This window comes from Epinephelus fuscoguttatus, linkage group LG23, assembly GCF_011397635.1.
Source record: "Epinephelus fuscoguttatus linkage group LG23, E.fuscoguttatus.final_Chr_v1".
NCBI classification, from domain to species: domain Eukaryota; kingdom Metazoa; phylum Chordata; class Actinopteri; order Perciformes; family Serranidae; genus Epinephelus; species Epinephelus fuscoguttatus.
The window spans coordinates 19,472,893-19,495,702 of NC_064774.1; the positions used below are offsets into that span (position 1 = coordinate 19,472,893).

The 22,810-nt window shown below is 40.2% G+C and overlaps 1 protein-coding gene across 1 annotated transcript in view; it reads right to left on the bottom strand.

The window, feature by feature from the left end:
* The window catches only part of col4a5 (collagen, type IV, alpha 5 (Alport syndrome)), a 52,890-nt gene that overhangs the window by 24,482 nt on the left and 5,598 nt on the right, over positions 1-22,810 (bottom strand). Inside the window, exons 2-6 of the mRNA XM_049569539.1 lie at positions 3,853-3,909; positions 2,151-2,240; positions 1,806-1,850; positions 1,367-1,411; positions 223-285 (exon numbers count right to left, since the gene is read on the bottom strand). Coding sequence (XP_049425496.1) covers positions 223-285; positions 1,367-1,411; positions 1,806-1,850; positions 2,151-2,240; positions 3,853-3,909 — 300 coding nt within the window. The remainder of the gene's footprint in view (positions 1-222; positions 286-1,366; positions 1,412-1,805; positions 1,851-2,150; positions 2,241-3,852; positions 3,910-22,810) is intronic.

Below are 22,810 nucleotides of genomic sequence, written 5' to 3' on the forward strand. Positions count from 1 at the left end.
AATGGAGGGGTTTTTTTCAACATGAGAATAATGAGAATCTGGCAAAAATCAATTAAAAGGTCAAATTTCTGGACAAAAGAAACAAATGTGAAAATATTCAATATCGCTATTATCAGATATATATAAGAAGCATCTTAATTTTTAGGTTTTTTTTTCTTGTTTTGCAGAACTTCTGTCTAGTTTGTTTTTTATTTGTTCTCCAAAACACTTTTCATCAGATACCTTTGTTCCGTTGCATCCGGGCACTCCTCTCGGCCCTGGAGGTCCATCCTGCCCAGGCAGACCCTGAGGAAACACGGAGTAAATAAGAAGTTAGATCACATATGCTATTTGACTTTTTAGTAAGAGTAGTGTTAGGATAGTGTGATAATTATTTCAGACAGGGGTGAAAGCAATGAATTAGAATAAAGATGACTTTTTTTTTGTGTGTGTGTACTTGTAGCTTACCGAAGTTTTTCTTTCTTTTTGTTTCAGTATAATCAGCAATTTTACAAGAGTAGTTTTTATCCCAAGTATTGGAGTAAAAACCAAAGACACATAAAAAAGTTCTGATACTGTGTGAGAATGGAAGAAAATAATATAGACTGATATTTAAAAAATAGCATTAGTATTATTGTGATTCAAAATAAATCAAAATGAATGTTGCATCTGCCTAAATTAATCACGGATTTAAAAAGTTGAGCCTGGAGCAGCTTGAGGACTTTACAGTGCATAAGACAGGGGACTTCAATTAACAAACTTATTGTAATTGCTGTAACAGACTGTGGTAGATATTTACCTATTTTTGTTTTTATTTCACGCTTGCTTTGGCAATGTCAACGTACGTTTTCCATGCCAATAAAGCCCCTTTTAACTGGACTGAATTAAACCCCACCGTAGGCAGTGCACCTGCGTAACACAGAGTGTCCAAGAAACCACTGTGTCTGTTTAAATAAACATTTTGCTTCACTTTTTTGGGGTGCAGCCATGGTAATGTGTTAATGTGTGTGGCTGCAGCTGCTGTGGAGTTTATATTGATTATACTCCATGCTATCTGCTCAGGTGATGATTTACTCTGCTGTAAATTCTACAGGAAGCACCAAGTTATTTAATTTACATTGATCTATTTGTAGCCAAAGTTATTTTTATTTTAAGCCACAATATTTTCACCTGAGTAAAATTTTATAGTATTCTTTCCATCCCTGATTTTAGATAAGATAAAATAAGATGAGATGAGGTGATATGAGATAAACCTTTATTGATACCCAGAGGGGAAATTCAGGTGTTGCAGCAGCATAAGGACAGAAATGAGTACAAATAGAGTGGGAAGTAAAACAATAACTAATAATGAGACATATATGTAAGAATAGATGATGTGGAAACTCACTGGAAGTCCTGGCGTTCCTGGAAATCCTGGCAATCCAGGTGGCCCCTGTTCGGAGGAAAAATTATAACGCCAAAAATATCAGTAATTCAAAGTATAAAAGCTGCAGAATATGTTAAACACAGATGAACCCGCTTGTAGTTTCTACATAATCTCCCTCAGTCTAGGTGAGATGCTGTGAAATGGGGACATCTGCTGGTCAGAGGAGAGTATTACAACCTGGGATCCTGATGTGTTTGTAGTTTGGAAAACTAAACCAAACTGAGATTAAACTGTTTTAACTAAAGCCTGGGATTAGTCTGAAGTGATGAGACTGACCCATAAATTAAGGTAAACCTGGTGAAAGTGGTGTTTTTTTTCCCTCAATATGTCTCTAAAATGAAGTGTGACACTGCTTTTGACAAGGGACAGCATAAATTAAAAAAAGAAGTAATGTACTCACTCTTATTCCTTTTGCGCCAATAAGTCCTTGAGGTCCATCGCTACCCTGTGAAGAAGAACAGACATTAAACTGGATTAGATTAATAATCTTTAAACGAACTGTCAGTTGCACTGAGAATAAAAACTATTCTGCACTGAGTGTTTGCACCAAAACACTCATCACATTCTCCATTTTGTTTACTTATTCAAAGGCAAATACTTGTACACAGAGTAGCCTTAAAAACTGCACGTATTCTTGCTAGAAATGCCTGAACTAAAGTGAAGTTTCTCCTCTAAACGTCCCGACTCTTCACTGATCTGTTCAAGTACAAGTTTGGTATACTAATCAAATTGACCCCTGACCCACCTTCTCTCCTCTGGGTCCAATGGGTCCCTCAGGTCCGGGGAATCCTGGAACTCCTGGCTGTCCGGTGAGACCTGGGAAACCCCGCTCACCCTGCAAACAGTCACACAGATACAGTAAACAAATAAATGCACTACCAAGTTCTCCCATTAACATACTCTAAGTGGATGCTGGTGTATAAACACATAATACCTCGAACCTCAAACTTAGACCGCAAAGACCTGGCCAATAGCCAAGTCTTCCTATCACATTCAAATCTGCAAGCGTCTGGGTATATTTCCAAAACTATAATGATTTCACAATGTGGTTGTGCCTAGCTGAAGCCTCATCATTTCAGCTTGGCAGTTATTATGTACTACTTCTACTTGCAGTCAATTTTATGGCTTGTTCTCATGAAGTGTAAAGTCAAACATTTTCCCTTCACGTCTCTGCTGGAGTTTATTGCAGACAATTCGCATTTGGATGTGAGTAGGACTATAATTAGTTGCATGATATGTGTGTATTTATGTTTCCAAAGCCACACTTTAATTTGAGAAAATAGTGTCGTAACAATTAGCAGTTGCGTTCTACCATGAATCAAGTACTTTCTGCATGAAGTTTAAGCAACTACATGTGTACAGTAGGTGACACCAGATGATTAGGCGTCATTCAGACTGCAGGCAAATCAGATACGTTCCTCAAATCAGACCTTTAAGACAGACTGTTCGCATTGTTATTTGCGAATCATCAAATCAGATTTGTGTGTCCACACATCACTACCCTATCAGCATGTGTTGCTGTGGTAACAACGCAGGTGTCAGTAAATACATAGCTATGCCGCTGACGGGACTTTCCAATGTGGAAGCATGAGAAATGGAGGTCTGTCATTTTGCCATCCACACAATCACACTGTCTAGTTTATTTCGGCATTGACTGTTGTTCTCCTCCACAGCGCTCTGCTAGCAGCAGCATGGATTCTGCTCAGCCCTTTCGTCAACCTGGATTTGACGTCTTAGTTACGTGTCATGTTGCAAGTGATGTGAGGACACTTTGCAATAAGATTTGAGCATCCAATCTGAGACACATCTGATTGGAAACGCATTTCAAACCACCTCCAAATTTGGTTTGGATCACATTGAATTGCATTTCATTTTGTTTTATGTTGTTCAGACATTCTAAAATCAATCTGGATACAATCTGAATATGCCAAAGTAAGGATCTGGGCAGGCAGTCTGAACAAGGCCTCACTGGTACCCTTGAAAATGTACTGTGATATTGAGTATTTCCTCAGTTAGCTGTTTTGTCACCACTGAACTTAATTATCACTTACTGGATTTTAATACATATGGCATTTATTCTGCAAAGGCCAAATGCCATATCTTGCAATGTTAACAAAAGTGAAAAATAATTCATGTATCTGCCCTGTGATTTACATCCATTACAAAAATTCATGGGTTCTTCTTTGGCCCATGGTACACCCTTCCACCAAAGTTCTTGAAAATTGGGCCAGTAGTTTTTCCATAATACTGCTGACAAACAAACAAACAAAAAACTGAACCAAAAACATAACCTCCTTGGCCAAGGTAATATAAAGTATGTCTATATAGGAGAAAATATAATTGTTGGCAACTACCGAACATTAAAAAGACGCTTCAATCTGCTTATAACTACATTATAAAGCATTTATTGAACATGTATTCTGTGTGTTGTGTCACTTTTTGCCTACCTTGCTTCCTTTCACTCCACTGCAGTCACATTTGGATCCCACACATCCATGGCAAGCCTGTTGGATGACAAGAAAAAGAAAGATGAGGATGCATGTTGGGAAAATGTCATTTATTTATATGACTTATACTTTCAGTATCATTAAAAACAATCTTTCCTAAGATTCTTCTGGCCAAATATGGCAACAAAAACAAAAACATACAGACAAAATCATAGACAGATAACCTTAAGTACAGATCAGAAATGAAGTATACAAAGATGTTGCTGCCGAAAATCAACATGTGGGCATTTTCCTTGGAAAACAGAAGTAAAAATGTTGAAAAGTGAGATTTTTTTTTACCCAAGAAACTACTGCTGCATCCTGTACATTATACTCTCTTTGCATGCATTTAGTCTGCACTTGTTTTGTTGATGAATTGTCTTTTATATTAGGCATTTCTATCAATGGAAGTGGATACTTTCATGCTGAAATCCACCAGCGCCACTAGAGGGCGCTTCACTGTCACTCTAATGCATGCTACAGGCAGCATCTCTTCCCAAGACTCATGGATTTTTCTGCAGGGGTTCTCTGATAATAAGATGCAAGGTCAGCAAGGACCACAACAACAAGCTAACCGCAAATAAAAGTTTTTATCTGAAATAAAACAAATTTATCTCCCCAGAACTCTCAGCAGGAAGTGCTGTTCTGAGAGCGCAAAGAGTGAGAAAGTTGTGGAGAAGCGGGTTAAAGGAGAGCGGGAGGGAGTGGGAGTGCCAAGCAGTTGATTAACTTTTCCCATGCTTGTTGACACAGCGAATGCCAGACGGGCATCGATTGCACGCATGCCAGGCAGCCAGGTTGTGAGAAAGACGGGGAGGCAGTGAGCGCACGAGAGAGGACAAACGCGCAGACAAGTCAGCATTCTTCTGTGTCTGCAAAAACCTTTTGTGTGTCCATGTTGGTGTTGATGGCTCTGTTTTAATGGGCGGTGCAGACAGTAGGGGTGTGGCTAGATCTCAGTCTAAAAAATAGCAGAAAATTGTAAGAAATGAAGGTTATCATTTCCCCAAGGGGACGTCTTCAAATAATCTGTGCGACCAACAGTTAAAAACCCAAAGATATTCTGAAGATGAGGGATGAGTCTAAACAGACGATCCTGAACGCCCAGTACTGATTCATACCTGCCGTATAATAATACATAAGCCATAATTATGCATCAGTGATTGCTGTGGCATTATAAATTGAGTCAACAGCTTGTTGTGACTGAATTACATATTATAAAGTAATGGCACTGAAAAGAAACTGCACATGTGAATCGGGCACAGCTGGCAAATAGCTGCTTGAGTTGGTGCTGAAAAATTGTTTCTGTTCTTCCATCGGTACTATCAGATCGGTGCTTTTACATGGATTGACAGATTTATAGATAATGACTGAATAGCCACAGAAGGAAACAATCAATCAATCGAAACAATTTCAATACATCAATAAAATAAATTACAAACAATCCATGGTTGGCTTCTCAAATGCCATGTGAAGATACGTTTGAGTTTTGGACCGCTGGTTGAACAATCCAGTTGGCTGCAATCTGCAACCTCACCACTAGATGCCACTAAAGCCAACACGCAGCTTATTTAAAGGAACACTTTACTGAATTTTCAACCAGTTCTGTGTCACTGCGGTGTGGGGAGTGTGTGCAGGTGAACGGTGTTAGGCTTCCATCATTGCCACCAGCTCCTTGAGCCAAAATTTGATTTCTGCCAAACACTGGAGTGCACACACTCCCCACACTGCGGTGACACAGACCTGGTTGAAAATTGGCAAAGTGTCCCTTTAACTGCAGTTAACGATATGGGAGTCAGCTTTGTAGCAGTGACAGAGGACAGCGGGAGGTAAAAACAGCTGTTCAAATTTGTACCAAACCACTTTCTACAGTGGAAAATATTTTAAGATAGTGGTATGTCTTTCTATTTTGCATCAGTCTAAAAAGATTTGACAAAGAAACCTCAGAGCCAGGACACGCATGTATGTGTTTCTCTGTGTTAGGGTTACCTCACATGACTGTATGTGTGTTTCAACACCTTGTAGATACACAATCAAGCCTCCCTGCAACTCTCACTGACTTAAGTATGAAAGTTTTTTTTTTACTAGTTTTTGCCACAAACTTTAATAAACATTTAAAGAATATCAAACACATTTTAATATTCAAGGGTACCACAATCAAAAAGTCAATCGACAGAAAATGTATCACCATTTAATGATAATTTAAGACAGTTACTAAGCAGAAATGCCAAATTCTGGCCGGTTTCAGGTACTCAAATGTGAGGATTCTATGCTTTTCTGTTTTACATCATTTTAAATGGAACATACATTTAGGTTTCGGGCTGTTTGTCGAACAAAACAAGCAATTTTGAGATTTTAAGACGTTATATTCGTCCTGTTTTCATTATTTCCACAATGCAGATCTGTGCTCTGACGGACTGATAGCTTGATATAGTGGCGGCCTCCTGTACGGCTCAGAGGCTAAGGCAAAGTGCGCTTCACAGCCAGGGTTGAGGGTTTGATTCCCACTGATGTCTTCCATGCCAGGAAGCATGACCTTATCACATGTCAGGAGTTTTTTTTAGATTAAAAGATACACAGAATGTCGCATGTTGGCAGTAAACACAAAACGTGTGCAAACTGTTATCTGGACTGGAAGGTAGAGGGGTTATCAACACATACGTACATGCCTCAATACATTTGTACAGGGGTAGCCAAGTGTGTGTGTGTGTGTGTGTGTGTGTGTGTGTGTGTGTGTGTGTGTGTGTGTGTGTGTGTGTGGAGGTGTTTTTACAAGCCCTGAATCTCCAGATTAGTCTCTGGTCTGCTTCAGCTCAATGCAGTCTGCTCTCCCACGCCCAGGCTTGCAGCTCACTCTCTTTTCACCTCCATCTATCTCTCTCTCTTTTTCTCTTCATCCATCTGTTTTCCTGCCATCTCTACATTCAGTCCTCTCCCCCGCCCTCGACATGAGTTTATCCAGAGCTCTCTTGCTCTAATAAGGCTAGCATTCAAAGATGCTCACTCAAAACCCTTGAGATTTCCACTTAAACCAGCTGCAGCTCTGCTCCCTTAACCACTTGTCATTTAGTACCAACCACTTTACCGCTTGAATTGCTCAGTTGTGTCATAACAAGCTGCATCCATCAATGCAAAAACAAGTGAAAGGGAAAAAGAAAAGAGAAATATCTTAAATGTATCAAATATGGCTGATTTCAGAATACTTTGGTGAGTTAAAAGCATGAAGGCTTTAAAAAAATAACATGTCATTTCTAAGCAAACCTCTCGTTTGGCTGCCGCGCATGGATCATTTGGATGAGGCAGCAGATAAACAACAAAATAGTAACAATGAATAATTGGTAGCTATTTCTCTAAAATTGACCACAGATCCAAATTCAATTTCCAATACCCAAAAGTGGCACTAAAGTGATCATTTTTAACAAAAGTATCTAACTATAAAGCAGGGAATCTCTGTCTGTCCTTGACATGTCTCGAAAACTATTCATCTGATCTATTTCACACTTGGCATGTGGATTGCTGGGAACCCTGGGATGTGCAGTGTTGTATTTGGTGCAATTAAGACATGGGACACATTCAATAAACAGCCGAATAGCGCCCTACAGATTCACACGTCTTCACCTCTCCATCGCTCGTTACAGTAGGCTACATTCAGCAACAGAAAGAAAAAGACCAGAAAGACCAGAGATTACATTGTGGCAAACTCAAACACTTGCTCAGCGATTGTAAATTTCTGAATTAATGTTTTTGTTCTTGGACCCAACAAAGCACAGTGTTGAGTGTGAGGTCGTTAGGATGAGCAGTTCTTGAGAAAGCTGCAAGCTAACCTGGTCTGTGTGCATCCGGCTAGAGAGGAAAGGGAGAAACGCTATGGTGCTGTTGCTTTGACATAATTTACCCTGAGCAGGAAGTCACAAAAAGGGTCTGAAAAGTCACTAAACCTTGATAGAAGGTTGGCAACACCTCAGCGTGTAGGATTGGCGGCATCTAGCATTGAGGGTGTAGAGCTGATACTTCACCTATGTGCCAAGCATGTAGTCGATACAAAAACACAAATTACCCTATCTAGAGCCAGTGTTTGAATGCAAAACTTTTGCTTGTAAAAGAGTATTCTTACACTGTAGTATCACAACTAGGGATGCACGATAATCACGTCATCAGTATTGGCCGATATTGCCTTTAAAATGAACAATCAGAATCAGCCAACATGCTTTTTCTTAATTTGCACAATGAATGAATATTACATACGTTGAAAAGAATTGTATTCCATGTCTCCATCTGCTGGTGGGCCTTCATGCATGCATAATATGATGTTAATTCCACTACAGAAGAGACTTGATGATCACTTCAATTAGGCAAGGAAAAAAGTGGATATAATGATAGCGGTATTGGTTATCAGTCAAATGAGTTGTTTAGGGCTGCCTCCTAACAGCTGACCAAACCTTAGTCGCACAGAAAGGTCGTTAGTCGGCAAGATTTCATTGGTCACTTAGTCGCCGGTTATTCCACAGGCTAGTTAATAACATGTCGGGCAGGAAATCCAAAGTGTGGGATCATTTTGAGAAGGTGAAGGACGAACCCAAGGTGATATGTAAACTCATCTTCATTGGTCGACTACAAACATGATGTATCATCTGAAACATGGAAGTAGCTACATGCCCATTAGCCCACAGCGTCATTAACAGGCGGCTCGCACAGTGTGTGACGTGCACTTGTAGATAAAATATAGGCCTATATTAATGAAGGTTCATTAGTACGGTTTTGTATTTCTCTGTAATGTAGCACAGTGTTAACAATGTTACTGATACTATTCTTTCTCACACCTTCAACTCTAACCATTGTGTTGCCCCGCCCAAATTATATAATTTAATAATTAAATTAATATTGGTAGCATGCAGGCGACTAGTCGACTAATGGCTCTAAATGATGACTATTGGTCGACTAGGAAAATTCTTAGACAGGGGCAGCACTAGAGATGTTACACGTTGGCTTATCGGATATCAGCAAAACATCCATATCATGCATCCCTAATTGTTACTTTGACTTCAGTAAAAGATCTGAGTAGTTCTTGCACGACTCAATTTAATACATAATAGGTAAGTGATGTAACATGCTAAATTATGGTATAACCTATATTATTACATCATTAATCTTTGATCTTATAACACATTTTATTTAGTATCATATTAGCTGCAGGCTGAGGTCATGCACAGAGCTGTTGCCCTTTGGGGTAAAATAATAGACTAAACTGAACTGAGCCTGAACACAGTGTTAAAAGCACCTCTCTCTCTCTCTGTGCTGCTCAGGCCTTCTCTCCACCCTCTCATTTACCCCCACAGCACTGACGGGGCATGTAATCCACTTAGAGAGGTCAGTGAGCTGCAGATATTTGCTCCACTCCCTCCGTCTGTATCTGTCTTTTAGCTCTCTCTATCATTTCCCTCACTCTCTCCTCACCTCCGTCCCACTTTTTTTTTTTCCATCACGCCAACCCCGGCTATCAGGCCTGAGGGGAGGTAACTCTGACAAGCCCCGGCCGGCCCGCTCAGCACCACTGGAGGTCCGTATAGGACAGGTAATAGTCAGAGGCAAGATGGCGCAGGTATAGCTCTCACACTGAGGGTGAATGTTCAGCACTATCTGAGGTCAACGTGACGCAGTTAATTAGCAAAAGTAGCTTAAATTTATATTTAGAAGTCTAAATGTCCTGCGTGTGTTGGCAAAAATGGTAAATAATACTCATAGCTATGTTTTAATTAGTTTATAATCACCTGAAAAGACGAGTCGCCGTGTTCTCGTTACCCTAGAATGAGCCGTTAATATCGGGGGTTCAAACCGCAGCGGCTCATTAAGTCCGCCATGCTCTTCTACAGTAACCCAGAAGGGACAAACCAAACGCTAGCTCTAGAGAGGGCAATTTGCGGTTTCTCGTCTTTGCGTCGGCCACCGTAGTTCTCCTAAACACTTCGCAAAGGGGAGAAGATTCAGTTTTGGACTTGACAAAGTATCAACTTTACTCAATTATTATTATTATTATTATTATTATTTATAACTTTATTGCTCCTAACAGCAATGGACAGGCAATTAACACTGCAGAACAAAACTGTCTTGAGAGTGGGTTTTACCTGACATTAATGCACACGTGGATATTGATTCATCATCTTACAGCATAAGAAGAAACACAGCTACCCATGTGACACCCTCCATGGACATAATAGTACGCATCCATCCATACATATGCACATACATATCACACATTTACATACGTGTACATTCAAATATATACGTGTGAATCCACAAACAATGAACCTAGACTTCTCTCAGTTCTTGTTTTGGATCTCAACGTTTTTGCTCTAGTTTGTCAAATTTTGTGTGTCTGGTGCTTTCAGTTATTAACTGAACTTTTATTTTGATTCATGTACAAAAACAAACTGCATTAAAAAGTGAGAAGGAGCTAGGTGTGAACAGAGCGATGGAGAGGTGAGCCAGGTGAGCTGAGGTGAGGTGAGGAGGGGGGAGGGAGCGGAAGGCATGTACCCTGGGATTAGACTGGCGAGACTGGAATTCCCCCGCTCATCAAAGACTGATGATTAGACACCTACGTATACACACTGCCCTGCCCTGGATAGCACACACACAAACACACGCTCATACGTATGCATTCATGCAACATAGAAAAACACATTGTATATACCCAAATACTTTGATAAATTATACACACAGCTGCGAGGACAGAGTGTACTACCATCATTAATGCACACAAACACTGAGTGTGTGAAACCCCCACCGTCTAACCACAACTAATAACTTCTGCTTTTCAACACTGATAGCAGATCAGGAGTCAGAAACCACAATCTGGAACTAGAGCCAACATCTTCACACACACACACACACACACACACACACACACACACACACGGATACAACATATTTCCAGTTACCTTGACTCAAAACAACATAACTTGTTACAGGATGACTCTGTACTATTTTTGACTGCACACATTACAGGTACTTACCCATGTCATTTAGTGTGTCTAATATCAGAATAGAGTCCAATTTAAACCTTTTTATTTACACTTTAAGGTAAGATAATCCCTTTATTAATAACACAGCAGGGATATTTGCATCACTACAGCAGCACAAGGGAGTGCAAAACATCAAACATCAGTTAAATAACACAAAGCAATAAAATAAGTAATCAATAGAAAAGAAGCAACAGACAGGCTGCATGACTGCCTTCATTATTGCATGTACAAAGTATAGATGTTGCAAAGTTTAGTGCAACTATATGCTGATATTGCACCTGAGTTACCTCAAATACTTTCAAATACGGTTCAGCTCTTTTCCTTTTAGAAACACATATACTTTATACTTACTACTTGGCAATAACTCTAATTCTCATACATGCATCTCCATTAACAGGATATGAATCTGAGTCAGCCATAACACACATCATATTGCCAAAAAATGCCATGTTTTGTGCCTGAGGAGCAACAAAGATTATGTGTATGGCATGACATTTTCAGCATTGAAATCTCCAATGCTCCTTGGTTTCATTCATACGTTTTACTGTTAAATACCTCCCTGATCTTCCCCTAAAACATGTAGGGGCTAACTGAACATATTAATGTGATGAAATATTTCAACTTGCATTAAAACATGGGCTTGTTCACTCAAACAATAAAAGAGTGGCGGTCCTTGGGTCCTTACAGATATTTTACATTTTATATTCGCATTCTTTCCTACTTCAAACTACTGCACGACAGTTAACTTCAGGATGAAAAGTTCTGTCTTATCTTGTATCTTATAGCTTTTCACTTTTGCTTTAAGTTTGGCTTTATACTTAAAATATGAAAAAAGTAATTGTAGTTTGGAGTTAGTTACTGCTGACAATTTGATGTATTGATATAGAAAAACTAGACCATCACGTTACTATAATGGTGTATTTCCATGGCTCAGCATCTGTGTGTGTGTTCTGCAACACATGTTGAATATCTGTGTGTTGAAAGTGTGTGTGTGTTTATCCTTGTTCTGAAGTGTGGCACACCAGGCTCTGAGCTGCTGCCCTAAAACTGTTGATCCTTTCATCGCGGCTGGACTTCGACTACTTCAAGGTGCTGACACCCCGAGAGCGACGAACAAACCAAATATTTTCACTTGGCCAAAAAAAGTCGACCATGTGTGTTTTGACTAACCAGCCCTTTGGAAGAGGAAGACCCCCGACAGTCCCACAAACACACACTCACACACACACGCCACAGTGCCAGTCCAGGAATTCCATTGATATTCCCGGGAATTCTCTTTCTTCTAAACGCAATTTTCTCTCCTCTCTTCTCTTTTCATTCGGTCTAATGAATGTTGACCCCGAGTGACCTCCCACTGAGAGATACACACAGGGAAAGCGCTTACGGGTTTTGAGGCACCAGACCTGGTTCCTTTTGTAAGCAATTTAGTGTTAGTGGCAATTTCGTGTTCGTCTTTGCTCCCTGGATCATGCAAATACTGCATTACCCCTGAACACATTTCTAGGAAGTGTTTGGAATTCCTGTAATTTCACCATCCACATGGAACATTATCTAAACAGGCCCTGAGAGGGAGAGGTAAACATATACACACACAAGATGTGTTTGCATCACTAATGTTCTGTGAATGTATGGGAACAGAATCAGAGGTGTAAACAGCATCAGGTCCCATGCATCTTATCCTCCGCAGTGGTTTTCACACCACAGGGGTGCGTTAGTCCATCCTTAAGGAACAGAAACATGAAACAATGACTATAAACTACACTAAAGAGCTCTGAATTAACTGTCTGTGGTCAGGCTGCATTGTGGGTAATGTAGGCCAGCCCAGTTGTTACACGAAGATGTGTCTGATGTTCAGTGTGTTGTAAATCTATGGGTAAGGGGTCACTGTTCAAGTCTAAAACTGTTCAAAACGGTTAATTTCGAGGCCTGAACATGGCTGTGGAAAGGCAGATTGCAAATAATGCAACACGCCTTGTGACTTGTTCATTTTGTAACTCGCTACAAACGTTGTTTTTTTGTCTGTCACACTTAATTTCCCTGTGTGAAATACTGCAATATGCAACAATAAAGTCCAATTTCCTCAAATGAACCCCTAAGAAAGTCCCACTATTGCTAAAATTCAAGTGTAATTTGCGTTTTCTACCACTAGATGGCACAAAAAAGCGTCCACGAAAGAGTACAACAGATCTAAGTTAAACAAAACGGACACAGGGTCGCAAGAGGTTAAAACTGTGAGAAATTACAGCTTCGTTCTCAAAAATATAACTTAATATTAGCATTTTTAGTCACCATGTAATCCAGAGTGTTGGTGCCTAATTAGTGCAATTCATTGGTTTGCAAATCTAAAGAAAGAAGGCTGAAGACTATACATTGCTAATCTACCCATCTTTGTTCCAGAAAATGTCCCCACATGGATCTTGTAAACAGGGGAAGGTTGAATTCCTTCCCCATGGGAGACATGACAACCCGCCCTAGCCCAGCCCTACCCATCCCATCCCCGCCCGGCCCTGCCTGACACAGGTTTAAACATGCCTCTCTACCATCTCTCTGCAACACTCCACATACATCACCACTTGGCACGGTTCAACGTAGCTACGGGCAACAAGAAATTAGAGAGGGGAGCGGCGGCTTGCCAGGTGAATACCTGGATATGTGTAGCCTGGGGATAGACTGAGAGAGGGCAGGTAGGAGGAGGGAGGAGGGAAGGAGGTGACAAAGAAAGAAAGACAGATGAGAAGAGAAAGGGAGTGAGGAAAAAGGAAAAGCTCACCTCCTTTTCTTTCTAAATTAAAGCATTAAAATCGCACTGATAAAATCACGTCACATTCAGGTTCACAGTCAGAAACTGTAACAGAGAAAGAACAGACAAATTTGTGTGGTCCGAATTGTTGTTCTTCCTTTGGACTCAAACAGTCCAAAGCACAGGGGTGTGACCGGTCTGTTTCATACAACCATAAACGTTTTTAAGGGTTTCAGTCCAGCGGTCACGACATGAGCCGCTCCAGTGGAACAAAAGAATCTATGTTTAAACAAATCCCTTTATGTTTCTTTCAAGTTTGCTTCAACTGGGAAGTTTTGTCTCAGTCTGTGTCTCATCAGAACCTGTAAATATGTCCAGCTGTAACTGCATCCATACATGTGTCTACAACATCCTGCTGCTGTCTGCTCGAGGGATTTTTGCACCCTGAGCCAAAAAAAGAAAAACTCAGCTAGAAACATCAGTCCAAACAAATCACGACCCTGTTTACGTATAAACATATCAGACTTTGACATGAAGGTTGTCAACATCTGTGTAAACCTTTGAGTAAGCTGCTCCATGCTTCCATAAACCAAGCAGGGAAACCTGCGTACTGGGGGTGCATCCCTGTTTGGATGAGTTGCAGCCTAATCTTAATATTTACCCAGGAGCCTCTGCTGTAGCCAAAACAAGATGGTACATCCTGATAGTTTATCCGCGAGATAGCGGGACAGAGAGGAGGACTTGAGTTTTTTAATGCTGGATCGCATGCTGCAAGCTTCTGACTAAAGCTGAAGGGACTAATATTTGTGGAGAAAGGTGAAATAAATTTGTAAAGACTTGAACTTTGGACCCATGTTTGATTGTTGAACATCACATTACTGAACTATTTTGGGCTTTTCCACCAACTTTTGGAGCCTGGCTGCACAGGCAGTGTTCAAGTTTATCCCAAAGGTCAGTCCAGTCCCCAGAAGTCATCTTTGAGACCCAGAAAAATGTTTGTATTGTACATTTCTGCAAACCAAAGGTGGCAAGACACCTGCCAGGCTGCAAACCACAGTTCAAGATGTAAGCAATCGCCATGATTCCAGCGGCTTTTTAGGCACCAAACTTGGCTTGACCTGTCACTGTTTTTCCAGCGACGATTGAGCCACAAAAAGTGCCTCTTGCTTAGAGCCATTGATGTTTTTCAGCAGGGAGTGTGCCCCCAAAACTGGGTATTTCAAGCCAAACCATGATCTTTTAAGCCTAACCAAGTGGTTTTTGGGGCTAAATATAACAACACCTCAACCACAGGGTTGTTGAAATGGAAACTTGAAAAGTATCCACTACATAATAACATGCAAATATAATGTTTCTGAGGTTTGCAGAAACATCGCCAACATCTTTTCTGGCGATTGGGTTGCAACGTTGGATGTGGTTGAAATCAGGTCTCTGTGCGGGCCGGTCACGTTCCTGTACACCAAACTGGGAGAACCATTTTTTTTAACCTGGCATTGTGCATAGGGGCACTGTCATGTTGAAACAGGAAAAGGGCTTCCCCAAACTAACACTACACCGGAGATGATTCTCTCCCTGCAGCTGTCTTCTATTGTTAAATCTGAGCTGCAGCAAAGACGTACCTTTCCTGGATTTGACTCTTTATGATACATTTTTGGCACTTGAGAGTACTTTTTGTTTTCAGCTTATGCTTTTTGCTTATGCACCTTGAAATCTTTTCTTGTATAGAGCTCCTCTTTTACATTAGTGGTGTTTTCTTTCACTATGAGCTTAGAAAGACGGAGTCCAGATGCTTGTCGTAATTGCAATTAACTTAAATCAGCTATCTGAAATATCATCATATACTGTAGTACTGACAGTCCCCTGTATTAGAAATTTGGGCCCCAGTCCACAACACGACAAACACCCCCAAGTAAGTAGGGGTGTCCACTTACCTCCCTGTACTTTAGCCATGCTTCTACCTGTCCACCTGCAGTCCCACATCCTCGCCACATGAGGGCGGCAACAAAACTGGGAGGCACGCAGGTAAAAAGATGAGGAGCATCTCAGCCAAAATAAAACATTATTTAGACAGTCATGACATGAAGGTTCATTAAAACAATTACTTAAATAACATAATGTATCCAAGATACATTTAGAGTTGCTGACTGTGTCTTCTAGCGGTAGTTTGGTTCACATCGACACAGCTGCAACATGCTCTCTCTTGCTGCTCCATATCCTCAGTGTCTGATCTGATCTCCTGAAGAGACAGGTCACAGCAGGTTCCTGCCCTGCCTACATTTCTCTTAAACATCCTCACATATGCCAGCATCTGATGTGAACAGGCACATCTGCAGTGCTGCAGCTGAAATGTTACAGGGAAGTTCAGCTGTTCAGCCGTCTATTGGTTTTGCACTAAAAAATGAGAAAAAGTAAAACATTTGGAGGGGAAACATTTATGACCTGAACCTGAAAACATCTGCTGTGACAGAGTGGCCTCTCCAGTGGCTGTTAGCGTTTAGCAAGGTTTAGAATGGTGGTTATTCAGTCATTTAGTAGCCTGTCTTTTACCATGCAATGGGAAAAAAGTGTACTTGAAAACTTTCCACACAAGATGAAGATCAGCCTTTTTTAAAGCTTTGTGGCAATGCACCTCTTGGATAATTTAGCTTTTCTCAACCAATAAAGGAGCAGTTAATCCTCTTTTCTGCAGAATACATTTTAAAAGTGAGTTAAAAGTCACCTTAACACATTTAGCAAAGTCAGTTTTTGACAATAAAATAGGGCTAGTTCATCACTTTCTGCAAAAAAGACCCCAAAAAATCAAGTGACAGGAGGGGTCCACCTTTCCATCCATCCCTCCACCCTCTCCTCTTCTTCTTGTCCTCTCTCTGTAATGTGACAGATGTCTGATATTTCCCGTCGTTCTGATCAGCGGGGGTTGGTTTGTGTAGAGATGAGGAATGCTGCGTATTCAGTGTTGACATGCACAAACAAATGTACACGACTACACACACACACAACCACACACACACACACACACTTATATACAATCAAAAGCTAAAAAAAGGTATGTCACAACATCCTGTGCATTATTCTTCAATATCATGTTCACTTGTCAATGTAGTGCAATATAATTGTCTCAGCCATGTGCAATACTACTTCTCATTGTGATATCATATTCAATATAACACTAATTATCAGGTGCAGTCTGTTTTTTCCACCATTTTAATTCATTTTGAGTAACTCTTGTATTTATCGAACCCCTATTGTTACTCTATTAGGCACTGGTTTTGCTTCTGCACCTTGAAAACACTTCTTATCTTGTATATTCATATATTTTGCCAGATATTTAATACTCTGTTGTTTATAAAACTCGGCCCAGTGAGTGACCCTGACCCAGAAAACCCACTGGTTGCCAGGGTGGTACTGGTTGTGAATCGTTAAAATTGTGGTAACTGTACTTAGTGTTAATTTAAAGCATTCTCTGGCACAAGAATTTCCTTTGGGATGAATTAAGTTCTGTTGAATTGAATGTCTTATATCTATATTTTAAATTTCGGTCTGTATTGGACTATACTGACAATGCAAAAGAGTGAGAAAGAGTCGGGAATTTTAAAGGCACCTTCTATCACCACTCAACCACATAGAAACAGGGGGCATATCAATGAAATATCGTGAATAAATTAGCAGAGAAACATATCAAACTATCATCCAAACACCAAATGAGGGAGCATCTCTTTAAAGAATCACTCCAGTGAACTTCAGAGTCTTAACAATCTATGACAAGGTGCACTCAAGCAGAAAGAAAACAGGCCACAAATTCATCAAAAATTGATAAACACACCAACAGCTACTTCAAATAGTGTACAAACATGAAGGGAATACAATACTGTCACTAAAAAGTGATTACAGGCCAAAGAACACAGAGAAAATAAAACACAAGAGAGAAAAATACAATAATAACAATAATAATTCTAAATAACTAACGCACATAAGAGTGGTGGCTCAGTTGCCTCGTGTCTCCCTCTGTGTCACTAAACAATGCGAAAAATGCCCCAACAGAGACCTCAACATGCACCTTCTCTGCTGCTGAACATTATCCTCTGACTGCATGCTAAAGGCTTAGCTGCATACCAGCCGGCACACTGACCTGGGATTAACTAAAACCAGGCTCCACCTGGGACACACACACCCACACACACACACACACACACACACACACACACACACATAGCGGTGTGCAGCTTACTGTAGTGTAAAGTACAAACAGTATTTGTGACTACTGTATGTACAGTACAAGTTATTAGGATTTAACAGGATTCTGATCTGATGAAGAGGGGAGAAAAGAGAGATGGAGACGATGTGGAGACAGAAAAAAAGTCTTTCAGAGAGTTGACAGGAAAGACAAAAGTCCATAGAAACACAGAGAAGAGCATGATGAATGTTTGACAAGAAGCCTTTAGGGTCTAAGAATACATAAACTGTCTTAACTTGAAGGAAGAGGTGGAAATAATTCTCCAAACTACACAACAAAAAATGTTGTTAATCTGCCCCCTTTGTGGATAAGATTTGATTTATAGCAGCATAAATTGATATTTTTATATAAACAATAAGCCAAAGACAGGGGGCACAGATGAACCCTTTGAGAATTGTCACCAGACTGCAGCTTGATGGAGCGTTTTAGTATCTTTCAGCTCATTGTTTTGGTTTTAAGGCCCACAGATTTACTGTTTTGGTTCAGTTCCTCCATGAATTTTTTTTTAAAAAACCATCCATACACTAGCACCAATTGTTAGCAACTAGCAAAAGTTAGCAACATAGCGAAGCATTTAGCATTTAAAGAGCCAGATAATTGCATCAGGAGGTGGAGGGGACCAAAAACAGAGCTAAAATAGAGTGAACATTCGTCAGGTTGACACGAACACAACTCCAAATGAAAGCTGATGTCGCCTCATAGCTCCTGGATGAAAGCCTTATGAGATAATATATCAGATGTTGTGTTTACATCGTGTTCAATCGCCCCCATGTGGCACAATAAAGTTACTGCAGGTTAAATTCAAGCACTTAAACTACGTGGTTACATGACAGCGCTGCAACAACATCACACTACCTCCGCTTTTACTCCTGAGAGACTGGGGTCATAATTCTTGCAGCCATGAGACGTCCTTGTCGGGCAAATGTAAACACAATTCTATTGTTTTAGGCAACAGAACAGCCAAGGATATCAAATATTTTACTATAGCTTGTCCTTTACTTCAAAATGACTCTGTCATATGTGGAAATATGTAAAGAAACAGTAGCCACACTGACACACATTCACTCATACCATTTTTCCCATGTGGTTTTCGGGGAAGCCCTGTTTCCTCCTCAGTCGTGTGATTAGAGAAACAGGTGGACAAAATGGAGGAGAGAGCAGTAAAATTAGCGAGGGAACAAGAAAGGGAGAGAGGAGAGAAAAACAGAGAAGAAGAGATAACCAGATGCCCTCCCACACTTAGGCTGATTCAGCGGCAGTCAAAACAGCTTTCTGCCTCTCTGAAGGGACTCTGATGACTTCATTCATTCATCCACAGACTGCATGTTAAACACAATGAGCTGTGGGTCTCTGTCAAAGCACTGCGAGTGCGTGTGGCGTGTTATCGCTCCTCGCCATCAGTCTCGCACTTGAGATGAACAGATAAAGGGCTAGGGGAAATATGGAGCTGGGAGATAAAGAAAAAGGATGATGGAATTCATGTCAGGTTATTCTTTGACAGATGTTAAAGGAATAGTTCACCCAAAAACAATATAAATTGTAGTATTCACCCCCCTTCCTCTCTATGGCCCCAAGTTCTCTTTGAAATGGTGCAAATGAAAGCATACCAGCGCAGACAGACTTCCACAGAGGCCGAACACAAGACAGCAAAAAAAAAGTTTAAAACAACTGAAAACTTTCTGAAAATTCTTTAACAATTGTTAAACAATGCATTTTATAATCCAAGTAATGTCATTATTCGAGTCTGCTCTGAACATCAAAAGTGCAGTGAAAATAGCTGTTTGAATTTCCATGAAACCATTAATGGATACAGGACACTTGGATAATGCTGCACAGGAATTTTCAGAAAGTTTTCCAGAAGGTTTATGACCTCTTTTGCTGTCTTTTGTTCTGCCTCCGTCAAAGTCTGTTTGCACTGCTGTGCTTTCATTTTCAGGCAATGATTCCATGAAAAACTTTTCTGGGACCACAAAGAGCCAAGGGAGGTGAGTACTATATGCAATTAATATTGTTTTTGGGTGAACTATTCCTTTAAATGAGGCTTATGGGCAAACAGGTGGACTGTGCTGTCAATAAACTCCTGTTCCTCATGGGTAAAATAAGTTATCATGCTTGATTGTAACCCTATCCTTGCATATTTTACGGTAATTAAAGCAGCACATGTGCTCCTGAAGTACTGAAGTGATTGTTTTTTAATGTATTTATTCAAATGATTTTGTAAATAAATCACATTCTAGGTATTGTCACATTACCCCTATACATTTAGAGATATTTGTGACATGGCTTGACTTGAGTAGAAGTTGGATAATGTTGTGACCTTGTCATAGTTTATGACAGTTGCACCAAAAACTGCACACAGTTGATGGTTGGTTGCATGACTGTTTTGGAGTTAGCTATTAAATTTGACTGCCTCAGAATTCACAAAAAATTTGTAACTTGCCCTAACAGGAGTAAAGTATAAAGTGGTATAAAGAGTCCATGAGAGGACACTGGCTGGGGTGATGGATGGGTCAAACAAACATAGGACTTTCCCCAAGGAGACTGGTGATCATGTCCTGCCTGAAACCACGTGAACTTTGAGTTATTTTAAGATATGCTATCCCGTTGTCTCACTGTCACATTACCTTGAAGGTGAAGTGTGTAAGATTTAGGGGAATTTGGTGGCGTCTAGTGTTTAAAATTGTAGGATGCAACTAGCTAAAAATGTGTGGTCACCTTTTTCCTCTGAGAACTTACAATCCACACCTTCAGGTTTTTACCAGAAGCCGAGTTATCTGCAGAGGTCTCTTCATCTTCAAAATTAACAGACCCGGTGATTTAAACCAGTAAAAACACTAAATAGAGCAGTTTCACATTAAAAACTAGTGCTGCTCCAATGCTGCTCATTGCAGATGAGCTACTTATGATGGTGGCCGATGCAAAAATGCAAAAACACAAACCGCGAATGGCCCCCTCTGGAATAGTGTTTGGTTTGTCCACTATGGGCTACTGTAGAAACATGGTGGAGCAACACAGTGATCTCCATAAACAAGGACCTGCTCCTTGTGTTGATATTAATTGCTCATTATGAGGTGACGAAAACACAACAACTCTTATTTTCAGGTGATTATACACTAAAGGAAACATACTTTCTATTTTCTGCCAATATATGCCCCTAAATCCTACGCACTGGACCTTTAAGTACATAACTTTATGTTAAGCATACAAAATGTAGATCCCAAACCATGTTTCTTTTCCTAAATCTCCTACGTTACCTATCATTCGTAAATCTGACCGATATAGCTTAATGTTACGTATGTAACTTTGCATTAACTAAGTAACACGACGACGCACAGTCATGTTTCTTCTCCTAAATCTAACCTACTTAACTTTACCTGACTAAACCTAGCTTACATAACTTTATGTCATGAGCCCAGGGTGTATTTTTGTAATTTGTGAATTTCAAACAATTATCTCTTGCTGCTTTTTAGAGATGCTAAAGTTGCATTGTGGCTGTATTCTTCTTTGTTGGGAACGACATTAATGAAAGTGGAAACGAGAAAAGAAAGAGTTAAAGCACACAACAGCTTGAAAACAAGGCGAGTTTGTGTTTTACATCCAGCTTCCAATTTTAAAAGAAGATAAAGATACAAGGCTGGTGGAGTAACAGGAGACAGGGGAGTGGATGCTCTGCAGATAGTAATAAAAAGGTGTTGAGTGATGTGAAGACGAGGCGAGTCAGCTTGGGTCGAACTGCGTTCACAAATATTTCTTAACAAGTACTTCAGGGGAAGCTGTATAAGGCACAGCCCGCAGTTTCAGCAGGTGAGAGGGAAAGGAGAGGAAGAAGTAGACATCTGTAAATCAAGGTCACCTGCTGATCTCAGACAGATTAAAACTCGCCCCCCTTTTCCAAGAGGAAGAATGCAAAACAATAAATGCTGCTGCTTGGAGGAGAAATATGTGATTTGTTTCAACCTTATATACCTGCATCATCCTCTGTATTTATTTGCTCTTTTGATCCATTGTTTTCCTTTTGCATCCAATAACTCTCCTTCAGTCTAACTTTATTGTTTGTTTTCTTTGCTTCCCACCTGAAGCGATGAGTCTCTTTCTTCCTCCGTCTCATTTCGCTTTGTCCCTAAGCAGCTCTTTGCGCTTCCTCTGGGCTGCAAAATTTAATTTTTTCCTCATAAAAAAGGGGGAGGCATGAAGAAAAGAAGGTCAGGAACGCATGAGCAGAAAAGGACAGCATGTCTTGTGACTGTTCTGTGTAGGTGGACTTGTCAGGTAGCCCACTGGTTCGCAGCCACACACAAACACACACTGCAAAATTTCACATAAAGTTGCTCATGGGAAAAAAATCTATCCTCTTGTAAGTCAAAAGCCGTTGTTTGACAACTTTACAATAAAAAAAAAGGATGCAGAACTTCCAAAAACAAGTAGAAAACACTCCATTTATGATAAATAATTCTTCTACGATCACAGCACCGCCTCCGTAATGCCTTCCAGTTTGGATCATCTGACAAACAGTACATGGATCAACACTGTCTAAAGTTTAATATTGAATTCCCAGATGTCTGACTTTCCCATCAGCACATGAACACAACATAAAAGTTGGCTAAAAATGCAAGAAGAAAAAACAAAACACTAAAACACAAATTCCAGGTCTGGATCGTCACCAAACACTGATCCCAGAACCAAATCTAGCTAACAGACAAACAAATGTCTTAAGACCCAACATTCTGTTCCCAAATCGAGCTTCAATCCCACATAAATATCTCCGGTGTTTCTGTTTGTCTTAAGACAGACACTGTCTAAATGTGAAAAGATCAAAGGAGGTCAGATAAGATGAATCAGATACAGACTCAGATATAAACGCCCTTATGGGTGCAAGCTTACATCAATCTAGGATATCTCACAAAGAGTTTATTTATTATTCAC